The sequence below is a fragment of the Typha latifolia genome, chromosome 15, assembly GCF_019914945.1.
Source record: "Typha latifolia isolate L0001 chromosome 15, TyphaL0001v2, whole genome shotgun sequence".
In the NCBI taxonomy this organism is placed as follows: domain Eukaryota; kingdom Viridiplantae; phylum Streptophyta; class Magnoliopsida; order Poales; family Typhaceae; genus Typha; species Typha latifolia.
Genome location: NC_133100.1, coordinates 8986984 through 9011137, shown reverse-complemented (window position 1 = coordinate 9011137; position 24154 = coordinate 8986984). Strand labels below are relative to the sequence as shown.

At 38.8% G+C, this 24154-nt stretch overlaps 3 protein-coding genes across 15 annotated transcripts; 1 reads left to right on the top strand and 2 right to left on the bottom strand.

The window, feature by feature from the left end:
- Positions 1-330: 330 nt before the first annotated feature.
- Positions 331-9393, bottom strand: LOC140802047 (CAAX prenyl protease 2). Of its 10 annotated transcripts, XM_073157458.1 has the most exons (12): positions 7201-7252; positions 7008-7095; positions 5465-5735; positions 5131-5335; positions 3113-4573; positions 2976-3038; positions 2662-2883; positions 2448-2559; positions 2224-2295; positions 1596-1658; positions 1335-1415; positions 331-746 (listed from the first exon to the last, which is right to left on the bottom strand). In XM_073157458.1, the coding sequence occupies exons 5-12, from the start codon at positions 3359-3361 to the stop codon at positions 613-615; spliced, it is 996 nt and encodes a 331-aa protein (XP_073013559.1). In that variant the 5' UTR covers positions 3362-4573; positions 5131-5335; positions 5465-5735; positions 7008-7095; positions 7201-7252; the 3' UTR covers positions 331-612. The 10 variants fall into 10 exon arrangements, 2 of the variants coding, with proteins under 2 accessions (XP_073013559.1, XP_073013560.1); XM_073157459.1 differs by lacking the exon at positions 2976-3038 and having other exon boundaries at positions 4483-5335; XR_012111580.1 differs by lacking the exons at positions 331-746; positions 1335-1415; positions 2448-2559; positions 2662-2883; positions 2976-3038 and having other exon boundaries at positions 1595-1658; positions 4483-4573; positions 7201-9393.
- Positions 9394-10230: 837 nt separating this feature from the next.
- On the bottom strand, positions 10231-11049 carry LOC140802048 (germin-like protein 2-4). Its single transcript, XM_073157460.1, has one exon. The coding sequence runs from the start codon at positions 11047-11049 to the stop codon at positions 10408-10410; it is 642 nt and encodes a 213-aa protein (XP_073013561.1). The 3' UTR covers positions 10231-10407.
- Positions 11050-13321: 2272 nt separating this feature from the next.
- LOC140801921 (uncharacterized) lies at positions 13322-22988 on the top strand. Of its 4 annotated transcripts, none has more exons than XM_073157296.1 (16): positions 13322-13688; positions 14120-14662; positions 14792-15023; positions 15298-15599; positions 16638-16817; positions 17244-18020; positions 18122-18216; positions 18334-18396; positions 18477-18565; positions 18669-18734; positions 18996-19670; positions 20323-20397; positions 20923-20993; positions 21090-21147; positions 21591-21783; positions 22055-22988. In XM_073157296.1, exons 2-16 carry the CDS (start codon positions 14262-14264, stop codon positions 22747-22749), a joined length of 3972 nt encoding a protein of 1323 aa, XP_073013397.1. In that variant the 5' UTR covers positions 13322-13688; positions 14120-14261; the 3' UTR covers positions 22750-22988. The 4 variants fall into 4 exon arrangements, with proteins under 4 accessions (XP_073013397.1, XP_073013398.1, XP_073013396.1 ...); XM_073157297.1 differs by having other exon boundaries at positions 13328-13688; positions 14792-15029; positions 16653-16817; XM_073157295.1 differs by having other exon boundaries at positions 13328-13688; positions 14792-15029; positions 18125-18216.
- The last annotated feature ends 1166 nt before the right edge of the window (positions 22989-24154 follow it).

Genomic DNA, 24154 nt, shown 5'->3' with positions numbered 1-24154 from the left:
TGAGTAGTATAAACTCGAGTTTTTGACCGTATTAGCCTTGTTTTTTTTTTCTTTACCGAAATAAACTACCTCAAACTTATTTATCAAATAAAATCTAATTCATTATAATAATTATAAAAACGCTGAACTGCATTTTATGTATATAATTTTTTTTAATTTAATCATTCAGTAGTTAAGAGAAAAAAACTATTATCAGCATTTTTATTAAGACTACAGTAAATTATACCCTATTTGGTAATAAGTTTGAGGGACAATCTATTTTGATTATAAAAAATGGGTTTAGTTGATAACTCATGCAAACTCACCATAAAACTGAAGTAGAAACAAGTCTGGGAAACCATCAGGCATCAATTACAATAATTTCAGGTTAAATTCTTTCTGTGAACAAGTAAGAATTGCTCGAGACAATCAACAATAAGTGAGTCAATTAGTATGCTAACAACTTAACCTGCACCAGAGCTCTTCCCTCTTGTCTCATCGTATACCATATCAACCAGAATAAGCATCTCAATCAACAAAGATTACAAAACAAGGTAAAATCTTCTAATTAATTCAGTTTTGGTCATATCGATTGTCGTGGGAATTGCTGCTCTCTACCATGCAGTGGCAGTATTACTCCCAATAGCAATAGCCATGCCAACAGCTACAGCCATCTTTTCTGTAGTTGTAAATATCCGGAGTAGTGGCTGGAAAAAGAAGCCAAAAGAAACCCACAAAACCGGCAGCAAATGCTATAGTCGCCAGTCCTGCAAGGTAGAAACAAAAACAAACTCAACCAATGTTGACAGAGTTCTGAAGAAATATTCTCAGCTGTGGAAGAGATATAAACACATGCTTTGAAAGTGACATCTTGAAAAGCACTTGAAGGGAAAGGGTGAAATTTATAGAATCACTCTGAGATGTCTCTCATTTCATTCAATAATTATTATTGCAATCAATTTTAGTAGAGCCCCTGTGGTTATAGCCTTATAGAGCATCATAGAGTTCATGAATAAATGTGATGGCTTACATGGCAACCATTACAACTAACGACAGCAACCGACTAAAAGTAAATGGGGTAGCTTGAGGAGCAATTTCAGGTCATGTTCAGGCTGATCCAAAATATTGGAAAGGAATCAAGATGAAGTTCATCATGAACAAGAGATAACTAGGTGTATCAAACATGCATTTGATGTGGGAATAGATGAGCTTCAATAGTTCTCATGATAACTGTGTTTAAAAAGCATATTTGCAGACACATCACCCAAGATACTAATTAGAAAGCTAATTTCCACCAAATTATAAGCAATAGATTCCCCCAAAATACCGAGTATCATGAGAAATAGTTGACAAACCTCTTGTCCGCGAAGCAGATAAAACAGGTAATCCCATCACATTACAGAATACATGAGCCACAATTGGAGACATCACATTGCCTATCCATGATAAACAAATAATCCTCATGTCAGCATACCTAACCAATTCCATAGACTTTTAAAGAAAGCCCATGGAAAACATCAAGGAGACCTGGTTTAGAGCAACTAAACTAGAGAGGAACTGATTCATAAATCACAATACATATATCCACGTTGAATGAAAAGTATGGGCAACCAAACCTGTTCGAGTGAAGAGAAAAGATGCATACCACCCAAAAGCCACCGTATAACCTAGTTGGAGACCTGGCGAAAACAATTGCTACTCAGGATATATAACTAAGAAAGAATAAAGCATCCAAATATTAACTTACAATGTTTTACAACAGTGAACCAAGTGTACTTGCATTCCATTGGAAAACGAGTAAAAGAGATAGTGGAAGATTTTTTTTCAAGAAAAATATTCCAAGATATTTAAATGATCCACACATTCTATTATGTTCTAGATAGTTTACCTCTTGAATTTCTTAAAGCTGCATAAGCTTGTAGATAGGCACAAATAGTTTCAAATATTCTACATAATGTAAAATTAGAGGAATAGCGGTCAGAGAAATGTTTCTCACAAGTAGAATATCTTTGCATTGCATGTCTGAAGTTCAAACCAAGCAAAAGCTAAAATCAATTTTGTAAATGAGAAACTCCTTAGTGATCTGGATGCTAACAGAATAAAGTAGACCTCGTTACCACATAATTTAAGAAAACTAGATAACAAGGCCCCTTATGGCAACACACAACACAAAATACGGTGTATATTGCCAATTATGATTAATTGAACTTGGAAAAAGGCCATCGAGCAAAGAAAAGAGGGTACCTACAATCAGGAAAGCTTTCCAAAGGTCATATCCTTGCCAATAACGAAGCTCCAGAAAATGATTTAAGTGTGCTGCCCAAAAGATAAAATTTACAGCGTGAGTGCCCCACAACTTCCACAGTAGGAACATCTTACTGCATAGAGAGTGGAAATTACAATTACAAGCAATGAAAGAAATTTAGAAGTTTAGAGATACTCCATTTGGAATAAAGATACATAATTACCTAAGCTGAAGAAAACTGGGCTAAAAAATATGATATTGTAAGTTTTAAATCCTCCACAAAGAAGTAGAGGAATCATACATGCTCTAAAAACCAACTCCTCCGTAAAAGGTGCCTGTTCAACAAATGTCCCAACAGTGAAAACAAAATTCATAAAAAAAACCACAACAAATCAAGGCAAAGTAGAAACCAACATCAACAAGGGAACGGTCCTAACCACTACATAGTTCCTCCAAGCCATAACATCACAAGCACGCGATGAAATCCAAGCAATACACTTCTGTGCATAGATCCCAACTCGCTCGTACGAACCAACTCTACGGCAAGAGCTCACTCGACAATCCCCTCTCCATGAATCAATCAGCAACCACAACTTGAACACCAGCGATCCAGCATAGAGAAGAGACGTCAAAAGCAGAGGAATCACCACAGCTTTCAACTGCACGCATCATCGTACCACATCTCACTCACAATGTCAAAATATTTCCTAAAACTTTTGGAGTCAAAGAGATCAAGAAACCAACAGCTTACCAAGTGGTCTCCTCTGACCCCAAAGACGCCCAATATTTGAGAAACCTCCTCCAATCTCCCTAACTAGTGAATGAAGTCTAACTTAAGAAGAAGTGTGCGAGAGATGGTATAGAGGAGGAGAGGAAGGAGAACCTTACTCCGAGGAGAATGGAGGTCGCGATGACGGAAACGATGGAGGAGACGATAGCGCAAACGAACCTTCGGATCAAGAAACTTTCGAGGGAGGTCGGAGGCGGGAGGCGAAAGATTAGGGTTGGGGAGTATAGGATGGCGACGTAGAAGAAAGCCATGGCGGCGCAAGCCGATATAGCCGACGATCCCGATATGGAGCTCGATGCCGCCATGCCGGTGGTTGCTTCTCCGATACTAGGGCTCAATAACGCCATTAGTATCAACTAGGAGACGAGTCAATGTAGAGAAGGGATCGAGGAGACATAGATCCGCACCAAAGATCTCGGCCTCGCTAACTCTTCCCCTTTTCCTGTCCTATTCTTTTCGTCTCCTTGTAGTTTTCCACTATAAATTGCCTTTTTATTTTTGTTTTCTCGTTCTTGTTACAAATGATCATTTGTTCGAGTCGCTTGACAAAAACTTGACCACCTTATTTTTCACTTCTTTGATAACTCTTCTTAAATTAAATAATTTTTTTTTAAAATTTTAGTATAAATTAGGAGACCAAATTTAATCCGATGCGAATTTATGGACTCAAAAGTCTCAACTCAATCCATTATCCATCAATCTGGTAAACGAAATAAAAACTTCGAGAATTATGATTAATTCCAAAGGGAGAATGGACTGCGAAGGAAGATAAGACTTGCATAAAAGTAGAACATAAATTTCAACCCACTTGCAATTTGACAGGCGACTGAAGTGGTTGTAAGAGGTTACAACTCGTATGTCACTTTCACGATCCTGCTTATACCTACCTGCATCTAACAAATCCTTCTGTATACAGCCTTACATTCACAGCAGATTAGAAACAATGCTACTTTGTCCATATGAAGAATAACAAACTATATTCTACAGCAAACTGAACTTAGAGGATGCAGATCACTCAAGATGGAAATATGACTATTATAAATGAACTAAGAAATCGTCAAGTCATAAATGAAGATATTCAACAGTTAAAAGAGTAATACATCAAGAGTAAAGCATCCAAAAGAGTGGACCTCCGGATCGTCTACTGATAAGTTTAGAATATCAGGGGGACTATTTCTTACTGGTAAATTTAGAATATCAGAGGACTATTTCCTACTGATAAATTTAGAATATCAGAGGACTATTTCCTACTGATAAATTTTACTTCACTCTTGTTGCAAAAACAAAGTTGCACGTGAATTAAGCAACCAACCAATGCTAATCTTCTTAGTTCACTTGGGAAGATCATTTACAGAACTGGTCAATGCTATGATTTTCATCAGTGAGCAGCTTTGGGTCATTTCCAATTCTAGTGCAAATGCAGTAACTAACATCACCACTGAATTTTGAAGTAAAACCCTATCCTTACTTTCAGGTGGTGGTGGTGGCAGGGTTTCAACATCTCTTTTAGAGATTGCATATCGGCTTCATTTAGTACTGATTTGTCTCCAGGCACATAGCTGAAAAGAAAAATATACCACATTAATTTTTTTCATTGTAACAAAAAACTAACAAATGAAGCCAAAGCATGCCTAGCCAAATCGCTATAGTGTGGAGAAAAATAAAATAATAGCCTTTGAAGCAGAAGTGTCGCAGCCTTATGATTTTCTTCACACATCTGGTTCTGCATCAAACGTCTGTGCCACCTGACATAGGCATGACAATATCTCCAGATTCTTTTATCAGCTAACTTTTGCAAATTGTTGCATGGCATTAAAATATTTTCTAAAATCTTAGCAATGATAAGCTGCATATTGTGAAGGACTTATGCTTCAATTTTTGTCTGTCCTATGTGATGGCAGCATGCAGCGGATAAAAGTTTGTAACAAGTAGAGAGTTAAGACATATATACTAATGAAAAATAAGATATTTTTAAGCAATGGCAAAGCAAATAAAGTGTATCTGATTGACCATTTACTTAGCCAGAGTTACAAAAGTGTAACTACTCCACAATATCACATTGTTGCTTGTAATGTCAACTGATGAAGAGCAAATCTAAGAATATTGAAGAACTTACTGGCCAAATTAAAGATTGGACCAAGGCTCCCTGTGATCAGAATTCTGATGGAAGGTTACTCAGTCTGATGGTGTGTGATATACATAACAAACAGGCAAGATGACAAGAAGATATCCTCTATTCTCATTATTTAGTTGAGGCAAGTATCCGCTGACAGATATGAGGAAGTCCATAACATATCTGTCTTGTTTCAGCTGTACAATTACTGCCAAAAAGGAAATGGAAAAAGAAAAAAAAATTGTCACAAATATCAAAATATGACGGCTGACTTTAAACCAGTTGCAAACTCACAAAGATACTGAAAATAAACTTGCAGGTGGTGCACTTGCGATACCTGTCATCAAACCAGAAGTGACCTTCTCTCTTCTTCAGCTTCCGAAAAGAAGCACTCAGATACATTCAACAAACAAACAAGATATTTCAGAAGATGATGGCAATGCCAAGACCACTCTGATACATACAAGGGTCTCGCCCCCATAAACAGCATATTTATCATCTTGCTCTGGATGAGCAGCCCTTTTGCTGAGTCCTACAAAAGATGCACTAGTAGCCAGTAGCCACAAATTACGGCCATCCTCTAATCACTTGTTAACATCACCCTCATCCTACACCATGTGCAAACATAACACTAAAAATAATAGATATAAATCATTACTGACATTGAGCAAAACAAAAGTTAGCTTCCTCTTTTACCCTTTTTCTGTACCATGAGGATGTTATTATTCAGGATAAGAATACAAAATTTGAAAATACTCAATTGGGCCACTACCAAAAACTCTCTTTAAAGTTGATTTCAGCCTTCTAGCCATCGGTTTTTTGCTTCTCAAGATCTAAAGAAAGTAATGTCAAATGTCTCTGTGTAACTTATCTTCTTACTTAATAAAAAATTATAAAGACACCTCATTTTACAATGTTACCGAAAGTGTCAGAGAAATGTTTATTTCACCAAATTAAGCAAAAGAATAAATAGCCCACTAGAGAAAGAATTAAATGAAAATTTCCTGATGCAAGAGGGTCTAGTCTATGCAGGTTCTGCGGAGAACAAGATGTAATCAGTTTCACCTAGCCACAAGGAGTACGATCCTCCATGCTTCACTAAACTTTTGTATTAAAAAGAAATATAATTATTTGAATTGAACCATCGAAAAGGAGCATAGTCCACACTTTTTTAAGCAGTCCCTACTTTATAGCTGCATTACAACATGCAGAAGGGTAAAATGCAGGATTGATTTCCATATATCTAGATGTTATATTACTGCAGACATCGTGGTTCCTCAAATTGGATGCTGAGTCATCAGTTTCAGTTTAAATGACTAATACCATATATTAGCAACAATAGCTCATAGGGTAAATTGGACTTCTTAATCAAATGAGGATAATGAGATGCTAGTGGAAACTAGAATATCTTTTAAGCAGTGAACTCAATTACAGAAAGTTATGCGCACAATTATGATGTGTTTTTCAAAACAATTATATATATATATATATATATATATATATATATATATATATATATATATATATATATAAATGAGTCAACAATTAAAAAAATTTTAGGAAAACAGTAGCATATTCGACAGATCACCATACTCATTGCATCTTTGTCATATAACTGATTGTGATACAATAAAAATTATTCATTGTATACAAAATTTTTGGTAGGTTTTTACCAAAAGCCAATTAATACATTACACAGCAATATGCCATTTGATTTTTGCAGTTGATTAATAGATGACACACAGTTGGGCTTTTCTAGTTCCTCTGTTGCCCCCCTTATTAAAAGTGCTGCTCCAGTGCAGTAAGATAGCATCACAAGAAACAACTATAAATGCTACTTCATTCTGTAGCAAAGAAAAGGAAACTGCTAGAAGGGGCACCTGTAGTCTTTGACTGAGTTTTCATGGCGTGCAGCTGCTACTTGCCTATAGACCCTTGTCATGAGCTATCATTGAGAAGTTATCTCAGCTGAACTTGAGAAGCGTAAATGCGCACAAATCAGAAGGATGATCAAAATCAGAAAGAGGGAGTTGAAAAGGGACTGAACAAGAGAGATGAAAGTAAAAAGCTTACAGATTTGTCGCCAACCAGATGAAATTGCATAATTGTTGGGTTAACCTATCAACTGCCAAAAACATCATTCTCCAAATATTGAACTGCACGATGCTTCTGGTCTTCACTAAATCCCTTAAATAAAACACTGTGTGTACAAGAATCTGGATGAATATCTTTCTCATGCATCTCACCATATAGCCTCATTGCTTCACTCCAGTTACCTTCATTGCAGTGCCCATCTATCAGTAAAGTGTATGTATACTTATTTGGAGTCAATCCCTTGTCCTGCATCTCAAGAAAATGCTGATAAGCCAATTCAGTTCTCTGTTTTCTGCATAGACCATTTATAAGGGCATTGTATGTTATCTCATTGGGTTGCACGTCATCCTCCACCATTGTCTGTAATAAGTTATATGCAGCTTCAAGGTTACCTCGCCTGGCTTGGGCATGAATCAAAACAGTGTAGGTCACAACAGACGGAGATAAGTTATTCCGAATCATGCTATCAAATATGCCCTTTGCTTCTCTGAGGCGGCCCCTCTCACAATGGGCGTGAATTAGGCAAGTGTAGGTCACACAATTTGGCTGAAAACCATCACTAATCATCTTCTGCCACAATCCATATGCTTCTTTCAGATTTCCCGTCTTGCACAATCCATCAATTAGAACATTGTAGGTGACCGTATTAGATGAGATGCCCCTTGCTATCATCTCCTCCCGCAACTGGAAAGCTTGAGAAGTGACACCAAGCATCAGCTCTCCAGCTATCCTTGCAGTGTAGGCAAAGCAATCTGGCTGCAAACCTTTGCGCAACATCTCATCAAAAAACTCCTTCGCCATTGCAAGATTTCCCATCTTGCATGAGCCGTTTACAAGAATAGTATATGTATACACATCAGGCAGAAACCCAGACTCAATCATCTCCTTCTTAAATTTCTGAGCTTCCTCCAATGAACCTGACCTACAATGACCATCTATAAGAATGTTGTATGTTCGTAAGGTAGGCACAATATGCGCATGTCTCAAATGATCAAAAAGACAAAGAGCCTCCTTTAAATTTCCCATTCGACAATATCCATACATCAAACAGTTGTAAGAAACTACATCCTGCACCAAATCCATCTTCCCTATCTCGAAGAACTTCTCTCTAGCCTCATCCATTCGTCCACATCTACACAACCCATAAATCAAAGCATTATACGTTGCAACACTTGGCGTCACACCCCTGCCCTCCATCTCATCCTTAAGACCCAATGCCTCCTCAACATAGCCTCTCGTAAATAACCCGCTAATGAGAGGGTTATACGTATAAACTGATGCTTTCCCTGACCTCTGCATCTTTTCAAGCAACCTCTCCGCCTTGTCCAGCTCCCCTTTCTTCGACAACCCATTGATGACCACATTGTAAGTGATATCATTTGGCAAGCACCCAGCATCCTTCAACTCCATTTCTCCGAGAAGCTTAAGTGCCTCCTCTGCCTTCCCTTCCTTACAAAATGAATCCAGCATGGTGTTATAAGTGACTATAGTGGGCTGTATTCCAAGCTTCACCATCTCTTTATAGATTCCTCGCACCTCAACCCACCTATCCGTGTCGCGCAAAACCCTAAGAATCCTATTACAATTCTTGATGTCAGGTGAGAACCCATTTGCCGCCATCTTGTAGAAGGTTGATACGGCGCGCTCCACCATCGAGCACTTGGTGTACATCCACAGGAGGAGGTCAAGAAGCTTCCCAGTTGCCTCGGAATTAGCGGACCCATCGATTAAGAGGTCTACGATCCCATGAAGACCCAATCGGAAGACCCGTTCCGCGATTGAATAGGTGGCACGCATGAGGTCGGCCTCGGCGAGAATCTCCAGAACAGCACAAAACGCCATCTCCGACCGATGGAATCCCGGTTGCCTCTCGGCCCAGCGAAAGAATCTGAGAACGATGCGCGGATGACCACGGATTGAATCGAGCGCGGAGAGGAAGAGTTCCCGATCGGAGATGAAGGGCTTGAGGTCGTCAGGAGCGAGGAATCCGCGGGTGAACGCGTTAGGGTCTGAAGCGATGATAGAAGAGACAAGGGAATCGAAATGGGGGAGATTAGGATTCGTAGACGAGAAGGTTTTGAAAGAGAGGAAGGGGAGGAGGCGGCGAAGGAGATTGGAGTTCGATAATGCGGTAGAAACTAGGGTTTTGGATGTCGTGGTTGAGAAGAGCATGAGGTAGAGGGTGAAGGGGTTAGGATTAGGTTTAGGGTTACCTTATTCGCCTCCTCCCCATTAGCGAAAGCTGCGGAAGGAGAAAGAAGGGAGGAGAAAAGAAGACTTCGAACGTCGAGGATGTTCACTCTTGTGAGGTGGGTTTTGGTAATTATACGAGTCTCAACAGGGCTACGCGCAAATGTTACTTAAATACTGCACCACAAGGGCATTCTCTTCCTTTAAGGGAATTTGCGTGAAACCCCTCGGAAAGTTCAAAATTAGACAACGATCTAATGTGGTCTTATACAACTACTCTCGATAGGGCTGCGTGCAAATGTTACTTCAATACTGCAACAACCGGAGAGGCGTTTATTTAAAGTCGGCAAGTTAAATATTTTCGTAAAACACCTCGGAAAGTTAGATATTAGATAAAAGTTGAGCTGGTAGAGGAGAGTTAAACTATAGTCGACTAAATAAAAATGAAAATTTTCTTTTGCAGTGCTGTCTGAGATGACTGATGATGTTAGCTTATTCTTACTCATATATAAAATTGTGTCCCAATTGATGTACATTATCTCACGGATGACATAATCAAGCGCCAACTAGACTCGTATCTTATCCAATGGGGATAAATATGGTCGCATGGGGCCAAAAGTTTTAAGTCAGTCAAAACGAGGAGCTGCTCGTATAGTAAACCTCTGTATATATATGGGCGTGGTCCTCGGCTATAATGCTAAACGATGCACTTTCTGATTCGTTTTGAGCCCATAGTTTTGGGCCCAAGTAGGCCCAAAATTTATAAAAACATACTCATCCAAAAAAAAAAAAAAAACGGCCCAACTATAACAATAACCATTTTGCTGAAATACCCAACAACTACTACTCCATTTTTGTTTTGTTTTGTTGCGCTTTACAGCTCAGGAGGAGTGACATTTTGATCGAAAACTCAAAAAGGCCTTAGAATCGATAAGGACGCATAAATTCCCATCAGAAAAAATCCCAAATAAATATAATTTATATACCTCCTCTACCCTAAGATGGCCTGAATCTCTTCTCCAGCTTCTCCAACTCCTCCGGTCTCAACCCAAACGCTTTCTCCAACACCGCATCCTTAATCCCGGATCCGAACACCGTCCCCGGTATCCTCACCAACCCCGGGTTCTGGCTATTAAAGCTCCCAAAGATGGTCGCTCTGGACTCCCCAACGTTCATCTGGAAGTGCACCAGACCGCGCGGGAACACCATGACCTCCCCCTTCTCGAGCACCTTAGCGTAGATCCGACCCGCGGAGTCGACGAACCCGGAGTAGACCCGACCCGTTAAGACCAGCGCGGTCTCCGTGGCCCGGGGGTGGTAGTGGGGCGGGTTGACCCCGCCCTGTTCGAAGTCGGCCCGGGCGAAGGACATGCCCAACGTGTTCAAGCCCGGGAATTGGGTCGGATTTACAGAGATACCCGCGAACCCGGTTTGGTTCGAGAAGTTGCCGGGGAAGCGGATCCCGGAGAATACGAAGTCGTCGGCGGAGGCGTTCGAGGGGTTCTTGCATGGGTATGTGGAGAGATGGGTGAGTTGGACCGGGTTTGGACCCGGGTCCGGGACGCAGAAGTCCTGGACTGGGTCGGAGTCGGCGGTTGCTCCTGAGACGAGGAAGAGGAGGAGCAAGATGGGTGCCATTGTTTTCTTTTGGTGTTAAAACCCAACAAAGGTTCTAATGAGTTTATATAGGATCGATTATCTCGCTTTATATAGTTTATATTACAGGCTGGCCATCACCACAGTGGGTACAATTTACAAGTCTCGATCGGTGGACCCAATGTTATAGCTCGTAGCCAGCCAAATCTGACCGAATTTATTGGATTTTGGATCGTCCAAGTAATTCCATAATTGCGATGTGGCGATGGGCATCATGGACGTGTGAAGATCATCGCTGTTATCTTTGAATCATTCGTTCGTAGCGTAAGAGTTTCTTCTCCTCAGATAAAAAGGAGGAGGGGGTGGGTGGCTTAGGAATTAAGTCGGCATTTTGCTCATGATTGCGAAGGGCGTGAAATTAGTAATAAGCACATGTCGTCTCATATTTGGTCGGTGGTACAGCTAGGAGAGAGACTCCAATCAACACAAGTTTTATTGATCCATCGCACGCAGACGCAGACTATAAAAGAAGTTCATATCACTCCATCAGCAGCAACTCGACACTAAGAAATTGTGAACAAGAGATGGTAGAAATCTCTGATAAGAATTGGGTTGGAGCGGAGGAGTCTTGAGAAGGACAAGAGTATAGAGAAAGAGTTAAAAAGAGGGCGGGGTGAGAGCCATCGTCAGTTCTTTACTCTCTCTACTGAATGGAACGGAAAGTGAAGGTCAGGGGGCAAATTTATATTTTTTTTTCTCTGAGTGAAAGAAGAGCTCAACTTCATGACCGCCTTGCTGAAGTAATAAGCTAGCTACTACCCAATCTTCCTCCACCCTTTTATAGCCGGTTGTCCGGTTGAAGGAGTAGCAGTTACTTTGGCATTTATTATGTAAAACAAAAAATGACCTGAAAATTAGTTCACATGAGATTTAATCTTTGTTGTTCATTTTTTATTTTTTGGTTTAACAAAAAGACCGTAATCCCATTTCATTGAAACATAAAACATGTAATTAATCTCTAGACTCTAGTGGAAAGATTAACCCAAACAACAAACTAATCATTACAGATACATAACAACATCAACAAAAACTAACAAATGTTCCACAGCAACACAATAGGCAATCATGTTTACCAGTAACAAAAATAAAGTTCATCTCTGGCACAAAAATATTCAAAACAAAACAAACAATAGAGAAGTGATTGAATGATACCAACACATTCAACAGTCATCTAAAAACACTGGGTTCTCTAATTTCAGTCCAACTCTCAGCACGCACCAGCCAACTAGTCTTCTTAGTAGCCTGGATTCTTGTCCAACTCTGGAAAAGAGAGATTACTAGTATTTCAACTCCTCCGAGCTTTTAAAGCAATCAGTGAAAATTATAATATTTCTTTCAAGCTAGATGCTTCAAAGTCCAAACTAAAGCAGCAACCTAGATTAACCACGATTTAAAAATAAATAAAAAAACTCCTGGCTCATCTTTCTTTTCTCCTCCAGGAACCAAAGACCACATTTACTTCTTTTAATAAATTTTTTTTTTCACATAGGAACACTTTAGGAAGAGGTTTTTAGCTTTTAACCCACTCTTCCTTAGCCACGTTATTAAAAATTCTATTATGGCATATTAACTTTTAAAGAGATTTTTAGCTTCCACAGCATTCATTTTCTGATCATATATAATGTCATTAACTATAGCTGCTAACTACACAAGAAAAAGTGTAGTTAGTAATGGGAAGCTGTCCCCCCTTTAACTATTCCGGTTATCATAAGACACATCATTTTCAAGCCTTCTTACACATCATTTAGGGAAGAAAATTAAGCTACTAATTAGTTGGCTAATGTTGGTGATTAGTTTTCTTGTTAGATTTAGGATGTGCCGGATCCTTTGCTATATTATTCTAAGGGAGAATACGTCCTCTCGAGGATTGTCTCGCAAGTCCCCATGAGTTGTAAATTTTATGGCTTACGCCTTCTTAACATAGTTTCTCTTAAAAAAAGAAGAAGAGAGTTACTACGAGTTACTTATTGCGAGCAATCATTAGCTACAATTAACACAGTTAATTAGTCAATACTTAAGTCAAGTCAATGGGTTTCCCAACATTTGACTTACTTGCCCAAATCAAAGCCGTAGTTAGTTAGCCAACCAATCGGAAAAGAGTCGGAAAAGGAGAAAAAAAAAAGGCGTCCCCAAAATTTGCTATCCTTTTCACCTCAAACACGGCGCCTCTCTCCGGGTTTTATTTTTATTTTTTATTTTTATTTTTCGAACAAATTCGCCGACCCTTTTTATCGGAGATTTCCTCCTCGACGACGGCTTTGGGTATCGATAGCGCGTCTCCTCCCGCTTAATTCCCTCTTTTCATTGCCGAATTGGGAGCCGATCCAATCCAATCGTGGAATGCAGCTGATTGAATCGGTGGTGAAACCCTAGAATTGGGGAAGAAGTAGGGTTTGCTCTCTCGCTCGCGTCCTGGGATTTGATCTGCAAGGGTTTTGTTACTTGCGTCCTCTCTTACATCTTTCACTGATCCGGTCCTCAATTTGGAGTATTGAGCTCGTGATCGGCAGGGTCAAAGGGCGTTCTTGTTCATCTGGTGCACATTTCTAGAGCTCAAGTTTCGAAATCGATGCAATTTAGGTGGTGATTACGCTCTCCGGATCGCGGGGTTCTGGTTATAGGTAAGGTCTAATTTCAGCTTTTGGAGAATTTTCTGTTAATGCTCTGTCTGTTTACAGTTTGGAGTCGTAGTTAAGTTCATTAGATCGTTTGCTACTTCCAGTTGGGGCTTCTGTCGTCGGTTTTGTTTTCCTGTGGAGTCTGGGTATTGGGAAGTAATGCAACCTTTCAACTTCCTCTGTGTCTCTCTATCTTGGGCAGTTTCTTTGTAATTGTTACTGCATTTGCTCTTGTTATTACTGGGTATTTGTTAAGTTTTTCACTTTGAGCCTTCAGTTGAAAGGATCAATGATTTATTTCTGTCGCTGTTGATATCATCTAACTCGTTATCTATATCGCTTTCCATCAAAATTTTCTTCAATAAGGAAATAGTAGTACTTACTCTTTGAGGGGTGTCAAAGTTTATATTTAAATTTGTACGTTTCTTTTGTAGCCTATTTGTGAAGCGGTCCTTTTATGCATGAGGAATTAGATCGAATTGTGCATATTTGATGGGGGTATCCAGGAGAGGATGGCTGATGTGAGTAAGTAGAGTAGAATGCGGAAGCAAGCTGTTATGATTGGGTAGAAAAGGAATGGCTGGAAGCACAAGAGCAGAACTAGCTTCAAGTAATTTGGATGGATCAACATTTTCTGCCACATATTCAAATGGGCAGCGGGGAGCATATTCAGGTTCCAATTCGGATAGGTCTGGAAGTTTACGAGAGAGCTTGGAGAATCGTGTTTCAGTTTCTGCACCAGGCGCATCCAGAAGTATGGCTTCACCAGTTGAAATTCCACCAGTAACACAGTATCTATCATTGGAACCATTTTCCATGGGAGAGCAGAAGTATACTCGCTTGGGAGAGCTTCGAAGGGTTCTTGCAGTTCCTCTCGAGGAACATCCATTTGGATCCTTACAATTAAAGCCACTCCCTCTGATGGAGGATGTTAAGCGCTTCAAAGCTAGCCTGCTAGAATCTGCGACCAAGGCCAGGTACTCTGACATGCTTCCTGCCCCTCATTCTTGCGCATTGTATATTATGCATCGATGTGAGTTGCAGGTGGACTCAGTAGTAGACCACCGTTCTCTGGTTGTATGCTGAATTGGCATCTTTTTGAACAGGGATAGATCAAAGGTTCTAGATGAATCAATTCTGAAATTAGATAAGTATCGCAACATCTTGTCAAGGAAGCGCCAAAGAAGTGACTTGCCAACTGAGAAGTCAGGTAGTTCAAATCTGTTGAAGATGGGAACTCAGACCCATCAAAATCCTGCAGAACTTTTAGGTCAAAGACTGGAAGACAGGGCAAAAAATGTGGTTCCAAATAAACGTGCTCGCTCCTCTTTGGCGGATGTACGGGTTTGTATTTCTTATGCAAAGAGTGTTGTTTTCGAAATGCTGTTGCTTTTTATCATTCTCATTCTTTTCCATATTATGTGCTTGTTAATTCTGAAATGGAAATCTGATCACTCAACAATTATTTATTATGTACATTTATATCTCCTATATAAAGGTAGCATATATGATCCTGTAATATATATATATATTCTTTATGGAAACTATACTCATGTCATTGATGTGTGGTTAGTTTGTATTTTAAGTTGAATGTCCCCTTTGCCTGCTTCAGTTAGAAGGCCGATGTCATGTTCCTATGAGGCAAGGTCCAATAATAGACAAGGAGAAGAGTTTGTTTTTTGATAAGGACAAGGGTATGTTGAAAGCTTGCAATGGAGGGCAAGTGCTGTCGGAAGACAAGCTCAATCCATTCTCTCCTGGAGGTGAAGGATGGGAGAAAAAATTGAAACGTAAACGTTCTGTTGGAACAGTGGTTAACAGAGTCAACGATGGTGATCGACAGGTCAAACAGACAACTCAACAGAGGACCAATAGTGAAACTCGTCTGCGTGCTAGTGATAGCCTCGGTCTCAGGTAATCTCCTCAGTCCTTAGTACTGATTCTTGTTTCAATTATCCTTAACTTACCTTCATCTTTATATTCAGTCTTATAGATATTTTACTCTAAGAAGGTGCAAAAACAATTGTGGACTTGCTCGCTCTATGGGTTACTAAAGCCTTATGATTTGATAACCTCTACTTCTCCCTATCAAAGTATAGTATCCACGTGATGGCTCCAAATAGTTGAAAGAAGTTGCTTCTCATTGTTGTTGATTTCTCCATTTCTGGAAAAGTTGCTTAAGGACCTTCAGTGTTCCTTTGCTTTCATGCTGTCTCAATTGAGCTTTTTATTATTATTTAAGTGCAATAATATTCACTTTCGTCGAAATTGCAGGAATCACTTTGTGATAAACTGAAATTACTAGGAAGAAAATATGTGGATGTTTTATGAAGTTAAATATGTAATTGAAGAGGTCAAATGTAGTAGGAAGTGAGAGTGGTACATATTTTACAAAATAGGTGATAGGATGGCTTGAAAGGACTCTCTCCTCTCTTCATTTCAGGCAACGATATTGATCTTTTCCCTCCTGCAGCTAGTATTTGATAGAAAATGAAATAGTAGGATAAATGAAACCGGTCAAGTTACAAACACAACCATGAAGGGGGTACTATTGATAGGCACTGTTAATTTAGCTCATGACTTTCACATCTGGAACTTGCACACAACTTTGTTGAGTTCAATCTTCTTCTATTGGGCATCAGTAAAATTCTCTGGACTGAGTTGATTCATATAATCCATACATCTAGCATCTTTCTTCCAGCTCTTGGGTAGAAGGATAAAATTCTTCCAGTAGTTATGTTTTAGTTGCTTCAAAAGTTACCATCTTGATACTACTTTTTCCTCACTCCATAAGAACAAGAAACAACTTTTGCAATTTAACTTGCTAGATTATTGCTTGTCTATTTAACAATTTTTTGCTTTTCATCAGGTTATGTTATTTGCTTCATTAAGTTTATATGATATATTCTGACCATACATTTGGAAGATGATCTTTGACTTCTCACTTGACAGAACTGGATCTTCCAGTGGGGTTGCAGGAAGTAACAAGATAGATGGAAGTTTCCAACAGAGTGGTGCTGGTTCCCGAGTCATACCCAAGACTGATATGGATAATGGCCCTCTTCCAAATGAGAGAAGGGAACGCCCTGCTGGACTAGATAAGGAGCGGATTCTAGCTAAAGGAAACAATAAGTATGTATACTTCCGCAACATTCTTGAGCTTCATGTGTCTAATGATACTTCTTCTCACTTTCGTCTATTCTATTATGCAAAAGGACTCCTTAATGTTAATACATCATTCAACAAATATGGCTACTTCTTTGGTCTCGTGATATAACCTGCAACTTCCATTTCTTGGTCTTCATAATCAACAAACTTATCTAGGAAGGTTCAAATACAAGATTGTGTTGATCTATTTATTGCACAAATTGTATTTTCACTAAGGTAGTTATGTGAATTATGTCATTACAACCTTGATACATCACATGCTGTTTTAAGATTGACCTATGACATTACAGAGGTAGCTTCACCCCTTTTCTTTATGGAGATCCTTGAATGTCTTCTTCCTTGTGTTTCATCATACTTGCTTATCTAAATGACAGTAGCTGTGCTATCCAGGCTGAATATTCGTGAGGATGTTCAAGCGGGAAATCAAAGTCCTTTGAATAAAGCAAAAGCATCTAGGGCACCAAGGACTAGTTCTGCTTTTGTCATGAATTCATCATCTAATGTCCCTCGCTTGTCTGGGGGAACTGACGGATGGGAGCAAGCCTCTTGCCCGAATAAAGTCCAGCCTTTATCGGGGGTGACCAACCGTAAGCGTCCCATACCCACTGGATCCTCATCACCTCCTGTTGCTCAATGGGTGGGTCAACGGCCACAGAAGATCACTCGCACAAGAAGAGCCAATGTGGTTTCTCCAGTCTCAAATTTTGATGAAGCCCATATTTTACCTGAGGGATTCACACCTCCTGATATTGGAGCCAGACCAGCATCTTTGGAGTCCAGTGGGCTTTTAATTTCCAGGGGCATTCCTAATCCACTTCAGCAATCAAAATTGAAACAAGAAAACATTTCATCTCCAGCCAGATTATCAGAAAGTGAGGAATCAGGTCCCATTGACAGCAAGTTTCAGGAAAAAGGAGTTGGTAATGTTGAAATGGAGGATGGTGCCACGAATGTTGTCCATAAAGCAACAACTTTGGTTTTGCCGATGAAGAAGAATAAAATTCTTTTGAAAGAAGAAATTCGAGATGGTGTTCGGAGGCAAGGAAGGAGTGGAAGAGGTTCAGTACACGCAAAAGCATGCCTACCTTTATTGAAAGAAAAAATGGAAAGTTCAGATGCTACCAAGCCACTAAAAAGTGGAAAGTCTGGTTCTGACAAGAGTGAAAGGTGCTAGACTATTTTGACTTACAACTGATGATTATATGGCTCTTAGTTTTATATTTTTATGGCATTTGTGCTTATCTTAAAATAGTAACCCATCTGTGCAGTAGGGTAGGTCGTCCTCCTTCGAAAAAAATGTCTGATCGCAAAGCTTGTGCTCGACCTGGGCAAGTTGCTCAGAGTGTAACATCAGATCTGACAGGTATGATGCCAAACACGGCTTATTATTTTGGCATCCTTGTGTATTTATGCTTAAGATATTTTCTTTTTTCTTCCTTTATTCGGAAAACCATGCATCTTACTCTCTTGTTTCCTGTAGTTGAAACAAATGATGATCGGGAAGAACTGTTAGCTGCTGCAACTGCTGCTCGCAATGCTAGCTGTGTGCATCCTTCCTTTTCTATATTGGTTTTGAGGATTACCTACTTTTATTGATTAATTTAGAGTCTCTTGCTGCTGCAGATGCTGCATGTTGTAGTCCTTTTTGGAAGAAGATGGAACTGGTTTTCACTTTTGTCACTATGGAAGATATAACTTTCGTGAAGAATCAGGCTAGTTTTATATCGATTTTAGTGTTAAAGATAATTTGAAATATCTTGGTTTGACTCTTATACTAACAAACTCTATAACTTGATTTTTTAACTATTGCTTCAGATTACATTGGTCGAGGAGCTTGACAGGAGCACACCTAACTTTTTTGATGCTGATGATAAATTGATGGTATCAACTTATCTCAATGTTCTACTTAGGGTTTCATTCTCTCCTTAATAACATGTGTTTGAAAATCTTCATTTTCTTTGAATTATGTATCGCATTTAGACTTGTATTTTCATGCAAATATATATATATATATATATAATGTATGTATGCATTTTTTGTCATAGTACAACAATCTCTGTCCTACACAAACATATTTGGAAATGCCAAGTATCATTTTCTTGTGTCTACCTTAAGGGTTTGAATCTAATTTTTATTTTTCAGGATGAGCTTCCAGGCCAAGTGCTGCCTTCACCTCTCTCTTCTTTCTTTGTAGAAGAAAGTGTAACAATGGCTGGTCCAAATAAGCCTGTTGGAATTTCGTTTCCAGATCCTGACTTACAACTTGTCAAAATGGTATCTGGAAAATTATCAGCAGACAAATGTTTCGAGGAAGTGGTTCCATTATCCCAGAAACTTCTTTCGGCTTTCATCATAGAAGAAGAAAATGAATTACTTGACTGCAATGAACAGGGAAATACGTTACTTCAGTTTTCAAGCGATTATTTCCCTCATGCTATTAATAGCCATGTGGAAAATCAAAATCAGGCACTTACGAAATCCGATTTTCAGTTGGATTTAGAATTCGAGAATTCAAAAAATCATTCAGCAGATAAGATGCTCTGTAATGGACATACGGTTTCAAGCAACTTCAGGAATCCAAACATTCAGAGTTCCTTTTCTGGTGATGATCTACTAGCTGATAATAGTTTTGTTCTACATTCAGAAAATGGCCTTCTATCTCGATTCATGCCAACCAATTCAAGGCAGTTGCACAGCCTTGATACAACTACAAGTTTTTCTGGCACTTCTCCATGTGAGGGTCAGTTTGAGCATATGTCTCTGAATGAAAGAATCTTGATGGAGCTGCATAGCATCGGGCTTTATCCGGAGAAAGTGGTATCAGTTTTTCACTCTCATAGAATATCTTCATCTTTGAATGCACGCGCTTAGCTTCTACTTTATCTTATTGCTAATTGTTAGAGCCTTAGAGGTTCACATATTAATAGTTTATGAGAAATATAGTTAATATGATACCTTTGAGTAGGAGCATTTGTAGATCGATCATAGAAACCACAGCAGGAACTGTTGTTGCAGTTGGATTGCTAGGCCCCTTCTTCTCTTCCTGTCCCTTGTGTACTCTTGCACTACCTATGCATCAATTTCATTCAATCCTCCTACCATGTCCACTACTAATATGCTGAATGATAACAAAACAAAGAAGACGAAATACCAATAACTCCCTTGCTCTTAGCTAGTATATTCTGGTACTCATCCATATTTGCTATCTCCTATTTGTTATCCTCTTTTTCCCTCTGCCCTGGAACTGCATGTGCACTAAAAACCTCAATTTAGCAGTAGAATCCACTCACCCAAGAGGAAAAAGTAAACCTAGAAAGAACAACTTTGTTGTTAAATTTCTTGTTGATGTACTTAAAATCTCCTTGTATGTTAAAAGTCCAAACTACAATCTCTCTCTTCCTGGGATAGCTGGCTTGTAATCATCGTCTTTTCTAGTTTTGCGCCTTTTACCTGGTTTTTTTTTTTGCAGCCTAAGCTAGATGAGGGAGAGATTGGGGAGATCGATAAAGCTATTTCACAGTTACAGATGAAGCTCTGCCAGAAGGTTTCTGTCTATATTTGTTATACTTAAATAATCTATTCAGTCTGTTTTGATCGGATACAGAGTCTTTATGGATCTTTAATATTTGGTCAAGGCTTTAAGCCCATGTTCATGTTGCTGAATTTTTAAACTCAGTTTGCTAGCTCATTTGAACTAAACAAGTCAAATTTAAATCAAATCAAATCAAACAAACTTATCTAACTAATAATCCAATTGAAAAAGTGCACTAGTACCTAGGTCAACTCTTTTGCCTGTACACTACCTTATATGGTTTTACCTATGATCTGGCATGCTGTGGACCAGAAATGGAGCAATGAGGTCGCTTTTCCTAATATAAAAAGTGTAATATTCTACTTTCTATGTATGATAAAATAATTCATTCGATATTCTCTATGATCTACACTCTTTGATATAATCTAGTTGATGCATTAATCTATCCAGCTGATGCCACAGAAGCCTGGGCATCTTATTCTACCATAAACAATCTTTGTCTAAAAATAATTCAATGACTTTTTGCTTATTTTATAGATGAAGCAAAAGAAAATTCAACTACAGAAGTTAGATAAAGCTATTCAAGATGCAAAACAAGTTGAGGAGAGGTAGATCAAGTTCCATGTTAATGGGCTGTAGCATCAGAGGTTTGCTTTTGTGCATTCTTTTAGGTTAACCTGTGGCTTCAATCACTTAATTTGCAGGAATCTTCAGCATCTTGCGATGAACAAGCTTGTTGAGACTGCATACAGAAAGTTAATGGTAACTATTCTTTTTAATCCTAGTAGTTGATTACTGTTTCTTTGCTCATGGCAAAACAGGATAAGGAATGTTAGTGAGACATTGTACTGGTCAACTTTATGTTTGTGTTCTATGTAGAGAATTTTATGCAGTTAGTTGTATTGTTTTTACTAGGTAACTAGGTCTAGTGTTCGGGGTAGATGAGCATTATAATTGATCACTCTAGTCCAACTGCAAAGTCAAGACCAGTTATAACTTATAAGACATCTTCTCGCATTTAATGTTATACTCAATGGTGGTTGATTAGCCTTCTTTGAAGGTTGCCTATATCTGAGCACATAATATAGATATTGGAGGTCTGTTTATTTGCACATTACATAAAGTAGACACCTTGGATGCTATATCTAATGTACGGCCTTGCATGCGACCAACGGAAATACTTCTGAAATCCGCTATTTTTACAGGGTGGTCGAGGTGGTTCAAGTCATAAAGGTGGTGCCAGTAAGGTTTCAAAACAACTTGCCTTAGCCTTTGCAAAGCGAACTCTTGCCAGATGTCACAAGTTTGAGCAAACAGGTCAAAGCTGCTTTGATGAACCTACCTTGCGAAACATTATCTGTGCACCTCTGCACAGCAGTGATTCTAAATATGTCGAAGGTACTATATCTGAAACTGCCTCTGGTGTATTCAAGATAATGCAGTTCTTAACTAGCTTCTTGAGTGATAGCTCTGCTACTGAGGATCTTATTTACGAAATCAAGCACCGCACAGATATTGTCCTGTTAGTTTGTTTTGCCTCCTTTGCATGATTATAGCATTCCTTTGGCTAAGTGTTTTTCTCTTCTAATTTCATCTATGTTTATGCAGTTTGAATTTTTTTTTTCTATATTCAGGTTAATGGATGAGATTTTCTAATTTATATTTGCAGTTTCCGGTGCTTTGGCTTCTGGTCTGACATCTATTGGTGAGAGACCTGGACTTGGTCATAAGCTTGACAGGGTTTCGTCGGATCCTTATCAAGGTGACTTGCCTGAGCAAACTTCAATTAGAACTGAACCAATAACAAATAGAGGGAGAAAGAGGGAGGTACCACTTGATGATGTAACAGGTTCTGCTTCAAGAGCCACCACAACTCTTAGCAACCATTTTTCAGGTGGTCCGAAATGGAAAAGGACTGAGAGAGACAGGGAACAAGGCAAAGATGCATCGACAAGAAACTCAACTGCGAAAACTGGCCGTCTATCAGTAAGCAGTGGAAAGGTTGAACGTAAAACAAAGACAAAACCAAAGCAAAAGATAGTCCAGTTATCCTCGTCTGGAAATGGTCTTGGTAGAGTCACAGAGACAGCCAATCTTGCGACACCTTCGATGCGGGATTCTGGTGAAACCATGAATACTTCTGACACCAAATTTGACCAAGAAGTTGAGATACAGAGTGCAGCTAATGTTGCTCAGGATTCATCAAAAGAGATAGATGATACCATTTTGACAAGTTTGCCATGTGGACAAGATCAGGATATCGGTTCTTGGTTGAATTTTGACGATGATACACTACTGGACCATGATCTAGTGGGCCTAGAAATCCCTCTTGATGACCTCTCTGACTTGAAATTGGATTTCTAAGAGAACCAGTTATACTCCCTGTGCATATCCAAGAGTCTAGATCAGAAGTACTGTAGCACAACTAACCAATTAAATTATCTCAAGCAGCTTAGAGTTTGTAACTAGGCCAGTCCATTCTTTTGTATACCTTTTCAAGTTATTGGCAGATCCCAATTGTCTTCTGTCACTTGAGAAAATCGATTCTTGTACCAAGTACAATCTCAATTGAGCATTCAGTCCATTTGTATTATTTCAAGCTAGTGTTCTTGTCTTTTACCTTCTCATATGGCCGTCAAGCTCTGCTTGTTCTTTCTGGAAATATTGCGCACACAACGATGAGTTATCTTTCTCATTCTTCATATTATCTTCATTATTGTAGCATAAACAAAATATTGTGTATAATTTCTACATCATCTTATTTTCTTTTTAGTTCTCTCAAAACTTTATAAGAATCTTTTCAGCTACTATGAGGGGGTGTGAACTTGGAGGAAGAGAAAGAAGAGGATTATACTTTTTGGCACATAAAAGAAAATAGTTTATTTTGAGATAATCGTAGAAACTAAACTTAATTGGCTAATTTGTGAATGTGGTAAGATTTTATTGCCACACTTTATTTGTAGAATTCTCTACAACTCTATGGATGATATATTAAATTATTCTTTTTGAGCGTTATATACGTGAGAAACACCTCCAAGAAAACACTAAGCCAAAAAGGGCAAAAAGAAATCGAAATAACAAAAATATCGAGTTTTACTCGTCGTAGGTAGATTTTTGGTGGCTATCAAGGCGTTTACCTTTTTAGTTTGTAACTATACTGTTTCAAGATCTAATTAAAATAAAACTATAGTTTGTAATTATACTGTTTCAAAATTTAATCAAAATAAAACTAAAGTTAGTTTGATCAATAATGCTTGTGTGCTACGAGTGTAGTCGCATCTAGATTTTTATATGTCTTGCGAGTCTGATGCTTGTTTTTTTTTTTATGTAGCGCTGGCAGTGGGGTTTTTTAAAACTTATATACTGTTGCTATAATTTCTTTTTTTCTTTAAAAGAAAACTGTTTCGTTTATACCAACTTGGTCCTTTTGAATTTTTCTATTCTACCCTTGGAGAAATCCTATATATATATACTTCTCACGTCCTTCTCGGTAAACGAGGAATCCATGAGGAGCTCCTCTTCCAACGGCTGTTCGACTCCAGTGTTCCTGAGCCCCTCTTCCCCTTACGAGGTATGTTGATTTCAAAATCCCTAATTTTATTAGAGATCGAGAGTTCCTTATCGTGTTATTGAATCGAAATTAGGATGGGAGTATAACTTTGAGTCTTGATCTCGGTATGGGTTTGTGAGGGTTGCGGGTTATCTAAGAGATGCTTGTATCATGATTTCGATTCTTTGTAATCTGGAAACTTTTTTGGAATCTCAATTC